This window comes from Xenopus laevis, chromosome 4S (genome assembly GCF_017654675.1).
Source record: "Xenopus laevis strain J_2021 chromosome 4S, Xenopus_laevis_v10.1, whole genome shotgun sequence".
Lineage (NCBI taxonomy): Eukaryota > Metazoa > Chordata > Amphibia > Anura > Pipidae > Xenopus > Xenopus laevis.
Window position 1 is genome coordinate 45,187,432 of NC_054378.1, and position 21,326 is coordinate 45,208,757.

Genomic DNA, 21,326 nt, shown 5'->3' on the forward strand with positions numbered 1-21,326 from the left:
TCAGTTCAGCTCCCATTGGCTTCCACGGACCTCAACAGCTTTTACTTGGCACAGTTTTATATTTGTGATTTTATAACTTAATACATCTCAATATTTTGGAGTTTTAGAGAAATTTTTAAAAGCACACATTTTTAGATGAAGAATGTGATTTGTGGAAAAAATATGAATTTTAGTAAATTGCTTCTTTGTTGTGAAAATATGATGCTACATAAAGTGTGTACTGTTGTGTAGCTATCTCAATGTTTCGGTTTGCTATCAGTGTGAAAGACAAAACTGTCAGTCATTGGTAAAGGGGAGTTATTAATGTCACTGTGAAAAGAAAAGATTTTGCCTTTAAAGTTTGCCTTTAATGTAATACTACTTATTACCTGCAACATCCATTGGTCAGTTTTCATTAGTGATGGGCGAATTTGTCCCGTTTTGGTTTGCCACAAAATTCACAAATTTTGCAGGAAATTCCCAAAACGGGCAAAAAATCCAAGAAACACTGATTTTACTCTGGCGTCAATGTGCCGGCGTCAAAATGGGTGACGGTGCTAAAGTTAATGAGGGTCTGTTAATCATTGCCGGTGTCCAAATTGTTGTCAGATTCGATTCTGTCGCAAATTCGCGCCTGCCGAATAGATTTGATGTAATTGTTACATAGTCACGTGTCGCATGAAAATAAGAAACTTTCCAAATACATGCAATTATAGATATATGTCTGATTTCAGTGGCAGCACATAGAATTAATTTAAAAAAAATGGAGTGAAGCGTCCTCCTCAAAATGTAAAATATTTTTGCAAACTTTGGACACTAAACAAAGCGATAAGATGAAATTTATCCTTTACTATTCCATGTATACTTACTGTAGCTGCTCTATGGTTAAGCCTTTTTATTTATTCAGCACAAACATATACATTTGATTATATGAAGCTTAGAACAGCGTTGACCTTGCAATATTGTGATTTATTCTTTGTTTATTGTTATTTTACTTATTGTTACTACTTAACTTTTTGCATTTGTTTTGCTCTTTTTTGTATCTTGAATTGAAAAAGCTAAAAATAAAAACTATAGACCAATTGCATTATCTTTGGTTGCCCTGAGGTGCCATCTCATCTTCAATAATTCTGTTTTGCCAAAGAACTTGGATCCACTACAATTGCACATCGATCAAACAAATCAAACAAACAGAAGACACAAATGCTTTATCACTAGAAACATTTTAAAAAAACAGGAAATTTGCCTCTCTGTAACCTCAGCAGTTGCTTTTGGTTACCTACCTATGTAGCTACCAGATGAGCATTATCAGTGGATTCCACTGCCTATGTAACTGAGCGCAATCAGGTGATCCCTCTTTAGACAACAGCTGAGTATAATCAGAGGATTCCTGGCTGGGTCACTCCCAGCTAATGGTGGTGGTCCCGCCCACTCTCTAACTTAGCAGCCCAGAATGCTGTTCCATGAGCCTCAGGTAAGTGCTGCTGTTCTGTAAGATTGTGAGGCCTGTTAATTTGATCCTGGTGTCCTGCAATATGGTGATTACAGTCTGGTCTAATAAGCAGCAGATAAGGTATGTGTTCCTATTCTGTTCTGCATTGTGTTGAACTCTCACTAATTTCTCACCTGACCCCAGTAGTCTTAATGGAAATAGGCAATTGGGCTTGCACTCATGGTGTTCCTACACTGACATGCAGTCTGCTAGGTTCTGGCTATTTACACACCTGGAACCAGTAGTCCTAATGGATATACTGTAGTTAACTGGGCTGGCATGCAGTGTGATCCTACACTGGCCTGCACTGTACTGCTTTCTGGCTATTGCTCACCTGGAACCAGTATAGGTAACTGGGCTGGAATGCAATGGGATCCTATGCTGGCCTGATGTGGTGCTATGTTCTGGCTATTTCATCACCCGAGATCAGTAGCCCTAATGTAAGTGGACTAGCAGGCAATGTGTTCCCATTTTGTTTTGCAGTGGGATGTGCTCTGGCTATTTGTTCACCTGGAAACAGTATCCCTAATGGATGTAGGTCACTGGGCTGGGGACTGCAGGGCTCTGAGATACAGTATGCTTGCTCTAAACAGCAGCTGATTTAAACTAAATTGCTTGTTGCTGTAATTTATGCCTTGGGTGTATTAGTGTCTAATACTCCGATATCTGAATGTCTTTTTACAAAAATGCAATGATCCTGTGTTAAGGTATTGCTTAATTCAGGAAAAAACTAAAGCTTATGCATAGTTTTAACTTGTCAAACTCCATGGCAGTACTCCCTGCGATAGTCCTTTCCCCCATCCCATTACATGGACCTTCTCCAGACCTTTAACAGACCAACCACACTCGCCTACAAACATTGTTTTGGTCATTATGTTTCTGTTTTTGCTCCCAATGGAAGTATTTTTCTTTCTTTTTAACCTTGGGGAAGCATAGGGTTTTTTGGTCCATGGGACCTTTTTATTTCCCAGGACGTCTCCTCATATCTTGGAGGATCATTGTATTTATTTCCCATGGCAATGTTTTTCCCTGTGGTAGGCAAGTAACTTTCATTGAGGCTCAAACATATTGTCTTTGATACGCACAGCAGGAGTTTCTGAAGCCTGTCTGTTATAAGAAATGCTTTGTTACCAATAAACGGCAGCTATTTATTACACATCACAGTGTTTGGGGCCCTAGACTGTAAGATTTCCCAGGCTCAGCAGCTTGAGTTCCAATTCAAAGTTTGCATGAATAGATAGCCAAGCAATTTGCTTCTTATTCCAGATAAATGGTGCAGTGTATTTCACTATTCACTATCCAGAAAGCATTGTCTCATGGCCTTGACAAAATCTTTTTTGACTTTAATGGGCGTCGGCGACATTTTGCCGGCGGCAAATTTTTGGCGAAACGAAACGGGTCAAATTCGCCCATCCCTAGTGTCTATTTCTCAGACCTTAGTTATCAGGTTACAGCAGTCCTTCAACAAGCAGAGTGTAGTGATGGGCGAATTTGCGGCGAATTTGCGCGATTCGCGAAACGCCCGCGAAAATTTGCCGAAAAAATTTGCCGGCGTCAAACGGGCGCCGGCGTCGAAAAAACGGGCGCCGGCGTCAAAAACGAGACGTCTGCGCCGTTTTGCAAATTTTTCGCCGTTTCGCGAATTTCGCGCGAAATTCGTGAATTTTTCGGCGAAACGGCGCAAATTCGCCCATCACTAGCAGAGTGTCTGTTGGACATTAGAGAGGCACTACAGATGCATAGTTATAATATCAATTAATTGTTATTCAGCCTGACCCATGTGGCGGTTAGATTTGCCAGGCTTTAAGTATGGTTGGTACAGGCTGAACACTGCTGTTTAGAATAGTAATTTTGGTAATACTGCTGGCAAAAGTGGAGCATTGTGGTGGCTTAAAGGTCAGGTTTCTGCTCTGTGTCCAGAAGGCAGACTTATTTTTAGGTCTGTTTTGGTAGTTTGTCCAATCTCCTGGTTATTGGGTACTCGGGATACAGGGCTGGCTGTTCTAGAATAGCAGATAGTTAAATCGTTTAGACGGCAGATGATGAGAATTATCTGGTGAGTTTTGACTCTTACATTCTCCTGACGAACCAGCAGTAGTGGCGTCTGCTTCCTTACAGTTATATCCCTGTACTTTTCTACCTGTTAAATTGCCTCAGGTTTTAATGTTTTAGACTGTCTTTAAAGAGTATCATAGTCTTCACTTACTTGAAGTGTTTGCAATTATTGTAGCATAATGCTATCACCTGCTTCTACCAGCCTGTGGAATTTTATCTTTGGGTAAATGAAGATATTTTTTTTTTGTAATGCAATTTTGTCTATCTCCTAACAGGATGTTTGAATGTTTTTTTTGCCTATTCGTTAAAGGCTGACAATTGTTTCATATACTGTGGGGTTTTCCCATTTACCCTGGCTGAGAGTGGAGTGTCTATGGTACATAGTCACATAGCTCTCTCTCTAGGAAACTTTCTAGACATGACACTCCTATTAGTCTTTCTTTGTTTTTCTGGATTTTATATCATGTTGTTCTGTAGAACCAGGGCTTTTTTTGTGTGAAGTTCAGCCACTACTGATATCTTCTGGTTTCAAGTTCACTCTAGTCCTAAGGTAAGCTTGGTGGAGTTTTTGATTTTTACACCATGTAAGTTTTCTGATGTTCTTTAGGGATTTTGTAATATCCTAAACAGGTCAAACCTAAAATCTCTCTATTTGCTGATGATCTTCTCATCTACCTGGCTGACCCTAACGACTCCCTTACTGCTCTTTTAGACCTGGTTAACCGATTTGGCTCCTTCTCAGGCTTACGGGTGAATTGGGATAAGTCCGTTCTATTCCCCATTGACCCCGACCAACCTCAACCTTTGCCAACCGAGACCCCCTTAGAGTGGGCCACTCAGTTCAAATACCTTGGCGTGACTATCCAGGCAGATGTTTCTAAATATGTATCCCTCAACTTGGACCCCCTCCTCACCAACCTGACCAACACACTGAACCGTTGGACGAAGTTACCTTTATCGCTATGGGGTAGAGTCAATCTTATCAAGATGATTTATCTTCCCAAACTCCTTTATTTGCTCCATAATGCGCCCATATATCTCCCTAAATGTTACTTCAAGCGTCTTAACCAGATCATGATCCCCTTCCTTTGGAATAATAAGACACCCAGAATTGCTTGGACCCGTTTGTGTGCCCCGTGTGAGGAGGGGGGCCTGGCTCTCCCCAATTTCTATCTATATTATCTGGCTTCACAACTTTATTACCTACATTGGTGTTTTCACCCAGACCCGTACAACCCAAACTCACAGTTACAGGCTCTCCTTGTAGCCTCATGGGAAGGTCTCCGCCATTTCCCATACCGTTCCCTTAGGGATTACAGTCCCCTGCCGACTACCTTGACCACCCCTCACAAATCTTGGCAGGTAACCCTTAAAATTTTGGGCCATGCTCCCCCGTTATTATCCCCAAACCTACCTTTGTGGGGTAACTCGCACCTACCTCACCTCAGATACCTCCTGGATTTCATATTTTGGTCTAACCGGGACATTAAATGCTTAAAAGATCTTCTTGATCCCCAGGTGTTTCCTACTTATTGTGCTCTTCAGAATAAGACCCACCCGATACCACTTTTGTTATTTCAATACCTTCAGCTTCGGCATGCTTTTCACTCCCAATTTGGCACTCTTGCCCCCCAACAGTCCTCCCTGGCCATAGAGGAAACCCTTCATGACCCTAGCCCTTCCAAATTGGTGTCCCGGCTATACCACCGGCTCCTATTATCTGGACCCAAACCCTTCCTGATTACTCAGGAATGGTGGACTAATAAAATTACAGGTCTTACACAGGAGGACTGGGAGGAGGCGATAGATAATGTGTATGCCGGCCTTATCTCTCTTAAAGATAAATTGATTCAGTATAAAATTTTTCACCATGTGTATATAACCCCAGTACGTCTTAAGCAAATGGGCCGAATCCCCCTTGATATTTGTCCAAGGTGTCAGCAACCAGGCGCGGACTTTTTCCACCTAATCTGGGAATGTCGACTGATTTTCAACTTTTGGACGAGAGTGGTTCACTTTCTAGCTGATAACCTTGACTTCCCGAGGGTTGTCACCCCGTCCGTTTGTCTGTTGGGGGTCTTAGAGGAACTGGTCCCGGCCAAGTACCCCAGACTTGCCTTTCGTATCCTCCTTTTCTACGCAAAAAAAACCATTGCAATGCACTGGATGGGCAACTTACCACCCTCTCTTAGAGCGTGGGTGCAGCTAGTTAATAATGTCTTACCCCTTTACAAACTTACCTATGAATCTAGGGGCTCGCCTACTAAATTTGACAACATATGGGGTTCGTGGACTGACATAGATCCGAATCTTCCTGACTGAACGGTAGTTGCACAGACCGCCTGGGTCATACTAGTGGTGATTCCGCTCCTCCTGAATCCCCTCTTGGGTCCCTCGGGTGTTCGCTTATCCCAAAAGTCCGTTATTGTCTCATGTCGATGCTTATTTTGTTGTGCTTGTAGTCGACTTGTACATTCTGCCATTTTTTTGTACCTATGTATAATCTTTATGCACCGGTCTGCTTGACTGTTTGATCTGTGAGTATGTTTTGTGTTCAAAAACGAAATAAAACTTACCTTTAAAAAAAAAAACAGGTCAAACCTACAAAGGGTCTGTTTCGTGTTTCATGTTTCTTACAGGCACCTTGCGATCTACACTGAAACCAGGCATACATGTGATGAATCCTTCGTGGCGAGTAGGAGAGTAAGTATTTCAAACTTTGTTTGAGGCCTTCATGTGCAGGGGTGCCTTCATATCTATCTCAAGTTATTTTTTGTATTGCACTCACTTTTTCCTGAGTCTGACAGTTTGCTAGAAATTCACTAATCGCCGAAGCGCCTAACGCTAGTGTGATTTCGCTAGCATTGGGCATTTTCATTACTTCGCAAATTCACTAACGGATGCTGGCGTAACTTCGCTAGTGTTACTTCGCACCCTTACGCCTGGCGAATTTGCGCAACGGACGTAACTACGTAAATTCACTAACGCATGCATTGTTCTGAACGCTACCTTTTACAACAGACTTCCTTCGCCACCTCAGACCAGGCGAAGCACAATAGAGTAGATAGGGATTGCTTCAAAAAAAGTTAACATTTTTTCTAAGTCCCAAAAAACGCTGGCATTTTTTCTTTATTATGGGTGATAGGCTGAAAAAGATCGAAAACATTTTTTGGGGCTCCCCTCCTCCCCCCCCTACATTTCCTAACTCATGGCAACTTAACTATACAGTGGGCACATGTGTAGGGCAAAATAAAAATTTTAAAAGATTAAAAGAAAAATAAAAAGTTTTCCCAGGCTTGTGTAGTGCTGCTACGAATACTTCCATTGAAATTTGAATTTGGCGCCGTATGCAAATTAACCATCGCTAGTGTAATTTTACTTTGCTTGGCGAATTAACGCTAGCGCAACTTCGAAACCTTATGCTACCCCTAAGCGCAACTACGATTTTTAGTGAATGTCCCACATAGAGTCTATACTGTAGGATTGTTTTTATCCTTGTAAACTTTTTATTTCTGAGGTTTTTCCCTAGAGTGTCTATGTTTATTTATAGAAGTTGTGCTCTTCCCTTTTTCTTGACTGTAGTTTAGCTTTTAAAACTTGGCCTACCTTACCTTATCTGTTATTGGATTCTACATTTTCTGATTAAATTCAAAAACTTCTAAGCTAGACCATGAAAATGGAGGTTGCTCTTTAGCATACGCTTAGTAGAGCTCAGGATTGCTGTTTGCATCCAAGCTATTCTGCTTATATGCTGATAACTGTTCATCTTTATTTGATGACTGTAAGATCTGTAAGTTCGCAGATGACACTACTGTGCTGGGACTTATTAAGGAGAAACATGAAACAGCATACATATGACTAAAAATTACATTATTCCTCATAGCAAAGCACATTGATTTATACCAAACACCTAAAAGACAAAATAACTTGGGAAAAACTCAGAACCACACAATGCACTCTCGACATTGAAGCACTGTGGCAGAATAAAGTAAAAATATAACTTTAAATCTACTGTAGAATGCATATTGGCATGGCAATGTACTGTAGTCCTGTCGTCACTCGTCAACACAATAAGCAAAGCATTCCCTTCAAAGGGTCACACAAACAGCAGAAAAGTTCACACTTTTAAATCTCCCATTACTAGCCAACCTGATTATACACAATTCAAAAAATGAATTATGACCGTTGTCAATGGTTCTGCAAATCTAGGTCATAGCCTTCTCTTGTGGCACAATCATGAACAAAATTATAGACACAAAAGGCTGATAAGCACGAAGGCAAAAAGTAATAGGCAAAATAATAGTTTATTCTCCAGGGCAGTCATGTAATTAGGGGAGAAATAATCCATTGTAACCAGCGGCTATTATGCAACATTTTAATGGTAACTGGAAATCATTACTGTCACAAATAGGCAACCATTTGTTGCTGCATCTATTGCTGCTACACACTGTTGTATATACTATTATTAACAAACAGCTGTTCCCTTCTACAGTAATAGAACTGTTCAGATACATCTACTGTATATAGTCAACACATAAGTCAAGCAAAGGTGTAGAATTATTCATAACGTTTTTCTTCAAACTTTTTCAGTGAAGGGAGTAACTTGAATGATTCTGGAAGGGGAGATGTGTACATATATTTTGTGTGTAAATGGATCTGGTTATACAGTATTATACTGTATATACTGTAAAAGAGACAACCCCCTCTAAGATTTAATTCTAATATATACCTGTAATTTTGCATTAAAGAAATAACCCAAGCTGTTTTCCCAAATAAAGGTTTTGCTTTCAAGAAGCAGAATATTGCACACTTAGGGGCCGATTCACTAACTTCAAGTGAAGGATTCGAAGTAAAAAAACTTTGAATTTCAAAGTGTTTTTTGGCCTACTTCGACCATCGAATGGGCGACTACGACTTTGAATCGAAGGATTTGAGCTAAAAATCGTTCGACTATTCGACCATTTGATAGTCGAAGTACTGTCTCTTTAAGAAAAAACTTCGACCCGCTAGTTCGCCATAGGCTTTCCTAAGTTTTTTTGATCGAAGGATAATCCTTCGATAGTTCGATCGCACTATTTGCGCTAAAATCCTTCGACTTCGATATTCGAAGTCGAAGGATTTTAATTCCCAGTCGAATATCGAGTGTTAATTAACCCTCGATATTCAAACCTTTGTGAATCGGACCCTTAAAGTGAAGTTCTGAAAACTTTTCTGTGCTGTTGTCACATTCATCAGAATCGATTTGCAAACAGCGAGAATTACTACCCAATAGACAAATTACTACCCAATATACAACTTCACCCAGAACTGTTCATGCCTGGGGGAAACAGATGTGATTTTGCATGTACAAATACAAATATTTTTTGCATGCTTACATTTAATCCATCCATGCCAAGCATGGAATGCAAATGTAACCCTCTGATGCCAGTTACTTAAAACTCCTCCTGCTAGCAATGGGATTAATTAAAAATATGCATTTTCTATTAGGATGACAATGATAATGGTAAAAATTATTTACATTTTTCCAGAGGTTTTACAGAACTACAATTAAAAGATTTAGCTTCTTAAAACAATAGCTTTAAGCACAATTAAAAAAATGTATATGCAATAGAAAAAATAAGACATGCAGAAAAAAAATCCAATGGAGGCCATTAATAAGGAATGAAGCAAAGAATAGAAAGGAAGTGATATAAAGAGTGCCTGTAGAGTTGATGAGTAGGGCTAAGCAAATGCTACAGAGACAAGTTAGTCTTGATACTACTCCAAACTATTTCTATGTACAACAACAAAAATCCCGCAAAATCTTCTTAAACCAGAACTGCTTGTTCGAATCTCTCCTGTCTGCCTCATGCACTTTAAATGAAAATAAATGTTTTTAATAAATATGGTTTACTTTATTTTTTCCCAGGCATTTCCAAAGCAATATATGGATACAGATTATATTGTTCAGACAGTCTGATTTATTTACATATTCCTGCTTATTAATTTATGTGCTATCTGATGTATTTGTTATCCTGTCAAGTTAAATTTTTATTTTTTCCATACACTAAAATGGATTAATTGCCCCACTGGCCACATTATCATGAGAAATGGTAGAATAATTGCTTGGCTTTCCTATGCAATATTATTTGCACTAAAAATCTCTAAGATATTGTCATACCCTAAAAATGAAAACAACTATTTATTATTTTCAAAATGCAGAATTTATCAAAATGCCATTTAGTTGTTCAAAAAGCATATTTAAGCCATCTGCAAAACTATTTTACAAAGGTCATTTAGTAAGACCCCAGACACAAGTGCTAGAGGGGTGCAAAAACATAACCTTAGAGTTCATTCTAAGATCACTTGAGTTATCATTACATTAAGGCCAACTTATCTTAAAAAGAGATTGTACAGATAAGTACGATTCAGCCTAAATTTCATAGCAAGTGGACTTCAGACTATGCTCTGTTTGAATGCCATGGACAAGTCACAAATTTTGGAAACTCCTGCTTTCCTATCTTCACACATGTACATAAATATACATTCATCTTTTTGCTCCTTATTGTCTTGTTTTACAAGCTGCCTTTTCCACCAACTTTATAAATATCTAGATATAATTAAAAATTGCAAATATCTAGAGATCTTCTTCCCTTTCCAACCGGCCCCCAATGCATCATTTTCAGGGCCTAGCAGCCCTAGAAGGGTTGGAGTCAGGACCAAGGAGGAAGCTGTACACTAAAGTACAATACAAAGTGTCCAACGGTATAAAGAGGATTTGTAGTGGTTTCCAGGCAAAGGTCAGGCAGGCAGAATCAGTAAATCAAGGCAAAACAGTAATTTAGGAGCACCCAGGAACTTTTCCAAGAAAGACTTATAGTTGGGCATTAAACCCGGGTCTCTGGAGTCCTTTTTTTTTTAAAAAAAAAAAGATTTTACACCAAAACACGGCATAATGATGTCACACACCCCCACTTGACACAGTGCCGTGATGTTAATGCTTGCCAATGGGCACCGCTCCTGACAATCGCACAAACATCCTATAAGGCAATGTCTCTTCAAGTCTACTAGTACATAACAGTCTTCAATAGTCCTCAATAATTCTAAAAGGTATTGTAGTGTTTACAAAAGTGATTACAAAAGAAGAGCCAATGGTGAGTGTATAGGGGGAGACATAGTAGCATAGCATGGCATAGCTTTTACTCTTGAACTTTCTTTTAAGGAAATGTGAATCTTTTATAAATCTTAGTCTTGCCAACAGGTAGAATTGCTATTTAGTTAGAAGCAAAATGTAGAAATTGACTCAAAATTGTCTCAAAGCTTCTCTTACAGTTATAATGCAGGGACCATTACCAGTTTTATAAGTAGAATACTGTACTAATCCTTAGCAAGGTGCTACTTTTCTAGTCCTGCTTAAGACACATGTACAATTATAAGAATGGTAATATTTAATTCCTATTCATCTACTAATGCATTAAAGTCATCCTTTATATTTACTGTAGAGTTCAGGAGTCCAGTTGGAATCAGGATTTGGAGCAACTACTGTACATCACTATAGTTTACAAATTAATTTGCTGTTTCTAGCTGTGACTCTAGCTCACCTGTGTCTACCCAAAGCTTACAAATATTCTTCATCAGTTTTGGGCTGCCGTTAGCTATATAATCAGCCGAAAACTTGTACAAATATTTATGGTCTTCCAGTGTCTCTAGTGCAGCTATTTAAAATGCATTTATCTCTACAAAATTAAGCATTTTGCGCTTTGATTGGAAATGTAATGGGAAGTAGGAAAGAATCGTTTGAATACCAAAGCTGTTCAATTGTTGGATTCAGCAATTACATATATAAGAAAAAAATTATCTATGTGCAAAAAGAATGATTGGTTTTCTTGTAATCATAACAAGGTCCTAATGGACATTCAGATGGCTGTTCTATTTCTTTTATCACTTCCGAATGCAAATAAATCACAAACACCTTATAATTACAGGCTTGAGCTACAAAACAAGTATCACAATAATATAAGCCAAAAGAAAGTAAATATTAAAACAATTTTGATTTTTTTTCACAGACTGTGTTACTGTATTACATGTTCAGTATGCACATCATACTGCCTGAATATTACAATTTAAAAGGGTAAAGAAATCCAGTATAATTGAACTTACAATCTTATATCCGTATGGAACAATTGCGCATTCATGCTATGATGATAGATCCAAAACCTTGTCTTCCAAGGCATCTAAATAACAAACAAGTGTTCTACTATTAAAAAAAAGTGCAGACTACCATAGCCCCAATACATCAGTGGTATCAGATTCTATCCTTTTAATATCCCAGGTTTTCTTTAATGGAAAAGCTTATACCAGCTACAAATATACAAAGACTAAGGGGCAAATTTACTTATGGTCGAATATCGAGGGTTAAATCCTTTGACTTTTTCTTTGACCAAAAAAACATTAGAAAGCCTATGAGGACCTTCCTCATAGGCTAACATTGCACTTCGGTAGGTTTTAGGTGGCGAAGTAGGGGGTCGAAGTTTTTTTTAAAGAGACAGTACTTCGACTATGGAATGGTCGCATAGTCGAATGATTTTTAGTTCGAATCGTTCGATTCGAAGTCGTAGTCGAAAGTCGTAGCCAATTTGATGGTCAAAGTAGCCAAAAAAATAATTTGAAATTCGAAGTATTTTTTATTCTATTCCTTCACTCGAGATAAGTAAATGGGCCCCTTAATGATGTGCAATTGGCCAACGTTCTGCATGCAAAAATAGGATCTATTAACCGCAATGATTTGGACATGGAAATTTCTGGATATTTCCATTGAGTTACCATCATTTAAATCTGCTAAAAAACATTAACATAACGCCATAGGATTGCTTTGTCGGCAGCATGAATTAATGCAACTTATTTAGGATCAAGAACAAGGTACTGCTTTATCATCTTTATGAATAAGGAAAATCATACATGTATGGCAGGACTGCAGCTTCCAGCAACTTAAATAAGGAAGGGATGCCTATAATTTTCATTAAACAAAAAATTTGAATTTATGAAAATGTGTGAATGCATGCACATTTTGCAATTGCAAAATCCAGCATCAACCATAATCCTGTCCAGTTACTCATATTTCTGCATTCTTTCTGTGGACCATTCAATATAACTGAGGAGTTTGCCAAGAGTTAAAGACAAACTTGCCCTTCTATTATGGAGCTCGCATGGAACAAGGCAAATCATTTCAGGATGTTAAACTAGATTAAATATAAAATAAGAATACCAACAATAAAAGTACCACTATTACTTTTTAGGAAACCAGCTGCTTGCTTCTGGAAGCAGATAAACATATATAAATGACAAGCTTCTAAACAACTGTGAAACCGTGACCTAAATAAATGTCTAGATACTAAACAGATTATGATACACTTGTAAAATGATAATAAGTATTTACAGTTTCTCTACACAGATTCATTTTAGTATCTGTACTAGACACAAAGTTTTCCGTGACATTTTATGCTTTTTAATACTCTTGATATATCTGGGCCTTTTGAGGACCTTTCATTCAACCTTTAAATGTTGAAATATTTGTTAAAACATTCACTGAGGAGAATACGTTATCTGCAAGAACATTTTTAAGTTAAATTGTTTTCTTTGTTGGGTGCGGGTGATAAGAGCACCAATATGAATAATTAATTAATTGAAAGTATGGGAATCCATCTGTAGTTTAGGGAAGCCAGGAAGCTGCAGTGACAACTGTATAATTCTAACTGTCCTTAGTTTTCCATGCTGTGTTTGACATTGAAAGAGCTGCAGCATAATAATGTTTCTTTTATTGGAGGCCTATCTGCTAATAACATTATCTCTTCTGACCCTGGCATTATCAAATTTCCTCTTATTCTCTTTTCTTTAAAGACTTTGCTTTGAAATACTATTGACAGCGAGAGTTCAACAGATGCACATAACACTGATGTAAACTGACCAAGACAGATTTCACACAGATCTCTACAGGAGTTTTTGCATGTTTACCCCCTAATGATATAAAACAAAATACTTGTCGGCCCCGGGGCTGGTTTTGCCCCTCTTTTTCTTTGCTTCCCTCCTGGAAATTCTTTATTGTGTGAATTTTGCTGCAGCAATATGCCATCCCATGGTGCTCCCTTCCTTCTAATCAATGTTTTCCTGTTTCCGTTTTGAGATGAACTATGTCTTTGGGGGCAGCTAGATTGCATTTAATCATTTTCACTCACACTGTTGTGAATAACGCCAGGATGATATTGCTCAAGCTGCCGGGTTGTGTGCAGCAAATTTCCTTTTTAGATTTTCTTTTATTAATACTAAAAGTATAGTTCCCTCATAATGCCACATCCTGACTTTTTCTAAAGAAACCTTCAAGTCTGTTATTTTTTTTAATAAGACAATTACCATAGTGATTACTGCAGCTTTTGCTACATAATTTATATAATAAGGATCCTTCACAAGTGTAGTGTTTAACATCCTTTAAAGGTAGCCTTATTGGTTTTAATTGGGTCAGATGGTTTACTATCTATGTAGAAATAACATTTAATCAACAATTTGACAGTTTACAAATGGCTAATCTGTTGAAAAAGTTAACAGTAGATTTGTAAAATAAAAAGCAGCTAAAAATAATTTAGGGAACAGAACGGCAGTAGCAGACGGTCATGGCCAATAAATAATAAAATCTGGCAGAGCTGCAAATGTATAGTTGTAAAGGCTAACCCACTAAATCAAGTACTTTATATAAGGATAAGAAAAATGGTAGCGGTGCTGATTCTATTGGAAGATCAGACTTTTTTTATTTATTTTTCTTCGCTAGAAAAAAAAACATGACATCTGTTTTCAAGGTATTCAGATTTTTGTACTGCTTCATTCACTTTTTGGCTTTTTAATAAACTCCATAACAGTCATGGTTTTAGAGATTGAGTTTAGTCGTGGTTTCAAAAACCTCTAAACCCACTAAATCCCAACATTAATAAATAAGCCTCTTAGTTTAAGTGGCCATCGTTGACGTGCTGAAGTTGAAGCCTGTTTTAGTTAGTATACTGTAATTGTCCATTTATTTCTTAAACTATTTTTGCATTGTGGCCTTAGTGCATGGGAGGTCCCATATCCATTTACTTAGAATAGTGATCAGAAAAAGGGTCAGATTTGCCCATCCCTAATGATAGATAGATTTGTATCAAGCAATGAGTTTGAGTATCTGTGTAATAATGTGTCAATGTGTTATTACCTTTGAAGAATTGTGTCTTTCCTTTCTTCCAAGAATCTTTACTTCTGCCATATCATCTGTATGAGGAGACCGAGCATGGATAAATAATACCCGTACCACTTCTGTAATATTCCTTAGCGCAATTAATGACCCATCAGGTTCCACTTTAAAATCAGGATTTGATACTTCGTATATCACTTCTTCATTCCCGCTGCAGTCATTGAATTGCACTGTAAGAGAAACAAGCAATATAAATGAACATCAGAAAACACTGGTCTGTATCTCTGCAAACCTGAATCATTTATACCCCTTTGACCCTACAAATGGTCTCTCATACTTTGTATGTTCTAAAGCCCACAGCATCACATCAATAGCTACCACAGCAGCCTAACAGCATGCATACATGTAAGTAGATAAACACCAAAGCTCGGGGAAAATATTAGACTTAATGCAGGTTTGTTTCAAAGGGAATGCTCCTTTTAACTTGAACATACTATTGCAGACAATAAGGAAACAAAACCAAATGGGCATATAGGTATGAGATCAGGAAAAAAAAGTTCTACAGCGCTACAGCTTCCTATTTAAATATTATATTTGATTGATCCTTTTTAATCTCCAGGTGATACCACACTTTAAAGGAGTGGTTCACCTTTAAGTTAACATTTAGTATGTATTAGAATGGATAATTTTAAGCAACTTTTCAATTGGCAATAATTTTTTATTTTTTATAGTTTTTTTTTAAATTATTTGCTTTCTTCTTTCCAGCTTTCAAATGTAATGTTATTGCTCGCTCCTATTCAAAATTCAGTCGCCGGGTATTCAGGGTAATTTGGACAGTGGCAACCAGATTGCTGAAACTGCAAGCTGGAACTCAAAAACCACATAATAAAAAATAAAAACCAATTGCATATTGTCTGAGAATATCACTCTCTACATTGTACGAAGAGTTACATGACTTATAGAGTTTGTACATCATGTTATACAAATGCTCCTTTGGCACAGCACAAAGATAGGCCTGTACAATTCCCTTAAAGGAAAACTATACCCCCAAAATGAATACTTAAGCAACAGATCAAATTAAGAGGCGTATTAAAAACTCTTACCAAACTGGTATATACAGTATATTTAGGTAAATATTGCCCTTTTAAATATCTTGCATTGAACCACTATTTTGTGATGATCTCTGTGCTGCCTCAGGCAACACCTGACCAGAACAACCCAACTCTGTTTGTTAACTGGCTCATGTGACCTAACATTTATGGTTTGTTTGTGTGCACCGTAAATCCTAGGGAGCGGTGCTTATTTTTTAAAATGGCAATTTTACCCAATGGCACATACTACTAAAAAAGTATATTATAATGAAAATGGTTTATTGACATGAAACAGGGTTTTACATGGGAGCTGTTTTATGCAATATATTTTTATAGTGACCTATATTTTTTGGGGGGTATAGTTTTCCTTTAAACAGATACTAAAACTGACACACTTTCCTTGCTTTACTGACCTGCATAATTACCGATCCACGATTGCTTCTAAAAGTCACCACCAGCACCTGAATTTCAACTTTGTGACAAACTGGTACTTCTTCTACTCCTCCACTTATGCTGTTCTGTTAACTATACAAGGTCCTTTCCTTAATCTCTGTCTAATCTAATTTGCATTTATGACACCCAGTATAAAGTCATGTTGATGGTGAAACAATGTGTTTTTTTTTTATTTGTTTAGGCTTGTTATAAAATGCATCCAGAAACCCCAGAACAAACCATTCTGGATAATAGATTCTAGTCTTGTATCTGCTAAATATGCTTTGCTATTTCAGTTACTGTACCTATAAAACAGAGTGGTAGTGTCATCATATTAGAATTGGGATAGGGCAAGAGTCTATCAGCTTTTCCTTTCTAACTATTGTTCTGCCATTCCACTTATTGTTTAATCTTTATTGCAGATTAATTAAAATAACTCATATTTACTGCTCAGCTGCCTTAAAGGAAACAACTGATTGGTTGCTATGGATTGTTAAATATAATGCCAACATTATTGGGAGAATGCAATATTGGTCACTAATGCAAAATCATTTGTAATTTGTCCCGAAATGCAAATAAATGTTTGTAAACTGCAAACAATTTTGCCTTTGCGATCCCGTTGCCCCTCACACGATATGGATAGCATTTGTGATAATGTGCAGTGTATGCAATAAAACTTCTTAATGAAAAAGTGCGCTCCAAACGTTAACGCCACCTTCAAGCAGGTGTTAAAGATTTTCAATGTGCAATTAAGAGTTGCAATTCAATTAAAGTCTAATGAAGAATATTACAGTGTGATATGCACATTTTTATTCTTTGTGAGCAAATTTGTTCTCTTTGCATATTTTATTACATTTCCCACTATGACTTTTATTAAATTATAAATGCCTTATTAGATTTTTAGTATGATTTCTCCATATAATAATCAAAATGTATGCTTTATTCTTAGACCACATCACTATAGAGAATATGACGGCGTCTACATACAGAATATTGTATTTCTTCTGCTGAGACATAGGGGCACATTTACTAGGGGTCGAATTTCGAAGTTCAACCATCGAATTTGATACTTTGATAGTCAAAGTATTTTTTAGATCGAAAACGGGCATTTTCGATCAAAGTAAAAATCTTTCAAATTGAACGATTTTACAAAAAAATACTTTGACTACTCAAAACTTAGCCAAACACTCAAAGGTTATAGGAGGTCCCCCACAGGCTAAACAGATTTTCAAAGTTTTTTCAATTAGAATCTAATTTTGGCCTATTCGATGGTTGAAGTACCCAAAAATTACTTCGAAATTCGAAGTTTTTGAGTTCGAAAATAAACTTCGACCCTTGGCAAATGGGCCCCATAGTGTAGTACTTTAGCTATTACTTAATTACAAGAATAATTATAGGAATCTAATATAAAAATCAGAACAAAAGAAAACATGAAAAACTACAACAATAAAAGGTTTTGATGCAAGATAAAAATGAAACCATTCCAATAAATTTGTAAGATATAATGATCTGTAAGCATTTGGCAAAGAAGGAATAAACAAGATCTTCAAAAGGGCCGTTTGAGTCGCTTTTGCATACAGAATACCGATTATTTGACTTTGTAGAATAATAAGCCTATTGATCTGGATGATGCATCATACAGAAGGCGTATGATCTCCCATGATGATCAGATGATTATAATGCATGCTATGTTATTACATATATAACCGTTTTAAGCAAGAAAAATGTATGGGTAGAATGATTTTACTTCACTTGTGTAATGTTCAATGGTATAAAAAAAGACTGTAATATGCTGATGACAAATACATTGAAGACTAATTAAAATATAATTAGCGTCTCCTTTTTTTTTAAAGCTAAGGCTGTTGTAATGCGGTTCTCTATTAATTATGTTGGTTTCCTTAATAATGCACTTGATACAAATTACAAGTTGTAAAGTCACAATCTGTATTTATAGCTACTAGATAATGATCCTTCTAAGACGTAAGCACACACATACAACATACAAGCCCACATAAGAAATTGTGGAGCACATATAAAGCTAATTCTTGCACACATGACCTACAAAAAAGTACATACAAAGTCTGTTCTAGTTGCGTTTACTGGACTTATTTACCAAAAGTAAATATTTGATTGTAGCTGTTACACTATGAAATTCAAGCAATCCAGAATTGTATTTAATGGTTACTTCTCTATTCAACAGCAGAGAGATTAGCAAAATGTTTACAAAACAGAATTTTAGCACTTGGTGCTTTTGGATCCTTTTTTTTTTGGACAGATTTTTACCATCCTGCGGAAAAAATTGGACCGGCAGGTTATCTCACCTAGTGAAACAGCTGCATTATTTTTCAAAAAAGACATTTCAGAAACAAAATAGTAACAGCACAAATTAAATATGGCTACTGATTTAGGAACAACCTTTTTAGAGATACTTGTTGTTACAGAGTCAGTGTTTCCGTGAAATAAACCCCAAGAGCTTGGCTCATCTCTGCTCCAATTAACCAGCTGTTCTGGAACTATAAATCCCATCATTAGCAGCAATCAGTAAGAGGCGTCTGAAGATAGATGCTGGAGTTCAATAGCAGCTAGAGAGGCAGAGGCTGGAGATGTTTTGTACCACCGTAATAAGCATTATAAAGTTTCTTGCAGAAATATGTTACTGTTATACATTCACGATGAAAACTTAAAAGGGCTCATTTCTGTCCACAAGTGCAGTGTGCAAAGTACAATATTGGTAACAAATTGCTACATTTTTGCCAAAAAAATGCAGCATGTTCCTTCACAATTCCAGTGTCATTGTGGACGAAGACAGGTTGACTGCGTCAGATGTAGTTATGGGCAAATTTATTTGCCAGGCGCGAATTTGCGTGATTCGCTGCCAGCGAATAAATTCGCAAAATGCCGCGAAAATTTGCGGCAAAAATTCGCCGGCTATATTTTTTTTAAAAAACAGGCGCCGGTGTCAAAAATGGGCGCCGGCGGCAAAAACGAGACGCCAGCGCCGTTTCGTGAATTTTTCGCCGTTTCGCGAAAAATTCGTCCATCACCTGTCAGATGCATTAAAATTAATTCAATTGTGGATGCACATTTTACTGAATGAGATGTAATTCCATGCAACGTTTGTCAGAGTGAGGAGTGTGGCATTCCTGGTACTTGTCATTATTATGACATTTGCAGATTATTCACTGGGCACAAGTCCTCAATGCCTATTGATGCAGCCTGTAGAGGAACATCCTGGAATTGCTGCCAGCTTGAAGGTAGTCATTGCTGCAGTGTAGAGTCCTGTGCTGGTCTGTTTTACAGACCTGCATCTGGCCTGGACCCATTCTTCTTCAACCTGAGCTAAACCTGTGTGCCTACATTGTCCCTAGCATCTCTCACTACCTGAACCCGCCCAAAGAAGTTCCTTTCTGAATCTGCCTCCATATTTTGGGAAAGAACATGTTTGGAACCGGAAGTGACACTGGGAACCTCTAGGTTTTTTTTTATTTTAAAGCTGCCTGCAACTTTCCAGATGAGTACCTATGGACATGTGGTCTTTTGCTCAAATCCTGACTGATTCCGGAGGTACCCAACATGCTGCAGGATTCCTATGTTCACCTCTTTCAATAGGTGCTTATGATTAAAAAAAGCATGAGGGGCAAATCCTCTGTTGCTGAGCAGAACTATAGGGAAAAACCAATTGCCATGTCATTGTCATGATGGCTCTCGCTCCACCCGCAACATCACTGGCTCACCCCTCTGATGTCATGACTCCATCCCCTGCCTGGATCGTGGGCCACGATGGCAACCCTATAATGTGCACATCAGGTTGCGACAATTTCTGCAGGCCCCAACTTGCAGTTGCAGACAAAATTAAGTTTTAGGTTTGTCAGGCAGAAGATCAATAACAGGATATGTTATAATTGCTGTAAAATTTATACCTGATCTAGTAACCAATGAGCAAGTAGTGCAGTATTTACCAGTAACATATTAAAGCAGGACTGCTAAGAATTATAAAACCTGATGGGGAATTTCATTATCTTTTAAAGGGCAACCTTTGTCTTTATTGTATCAATCACAATTAAATAAAATAATTGCTTTATTTCACTATTTTAAACTTATTATTTAAACTGTGGTCCAAATACAAAAAAAAAAAAACATTGGGTAAAATTATTGGTTGAACAAATTGATACAAAGGATACTATTCATAAGCTTGAAACATATAGAGATTAACTGTAATTAATTTTATGTGCAAAAGTGACAACAACAGTGAGCAGGCTAGTATCCCCTCATAATGCCTGTTTTATTTTATGTTTAAATGCTTTAAGTGCAGAAATACATTGTGACAGCCAAAGTAAGACTGTAACAGTTAATTGTAGTGACAGTAACGTGGTGTGGGAGGAAGCATGGAGCCCTGTGTAATCAAGATAATAATGGTTTATGACACGCTGTGCTTGCTCTTTCACAGCACACGCTACATTAATGTTCTTCTGACAACATGAAAGCTTTGAACTTGTTTCATTTCAGCTTAAACACATGCTTAAACTGATGTTAACATGCAAGTTTCTCTATTGTAATAATGAGGTCTGTGTCATTAACAAATATGCCTCTAAAAGCTTTTGTACCTTGACAGAGCCTGTAGTTGTTGTTTGAGGTGATTTTCGGCAGGTAAGCCTTTTGTATTGCTCGCTCCAAATCAAATTTAAGTGCTTTGTGATACAAAGATAATTGCCAAGAAAATAAAAAAATCAAATAATATCGGTTTATAAGACTCTAATAAATGAACATATATACCTTAAATTACTGTTTCAAACATAGAAACAAAAGTTAACAAGTCACATGACCAAGGTATATATCTGGTATGAACATTATCTCCAGGCAATGAAACCAGTGGCATACACAAATGTTCTGCTGTACATACATTATTATGATTTTTCCACATCAATAAGAAAGTGTGGAACGTAAAACAGGATTGTACCTTGTCCGAGGTGCTGAAATGATCTAACTTTTGCAGTGAAGCAATATTAAGGGTCGGGTTGGGAGAATTATATTAAAAATATGAAATAGAAGTTATAAAAACAGTAAACATTATTTAAAGGGTTTCTTA

At 37.3% G+C, this 21,326-nt stretch overlaps 1 protein-coding gene across 1 annotated transcript in view; it reads right to left on the minus strand.

Annotated features, from left to right (window-relative positions):
• cdh13.S (cadherin 13 S homeolog) overlaps positions 1 to 21,326 on the minus strand; it is a 524,164-nt gene that overhangs the window by 292,407 nt on the left and 210,431 nt on the right. The window contains exon 3 of the mRNA XM_018260586.2: positions 14,739 to 14,947. Within this exon, the coding sequence (XP_018116075.2) occupies positions 14,739 to 14,947 (209 nt within the window). The remainder of the gene's footprint in view (positions 1 to 14,738; positions 14,948 to 21,326) is intronic.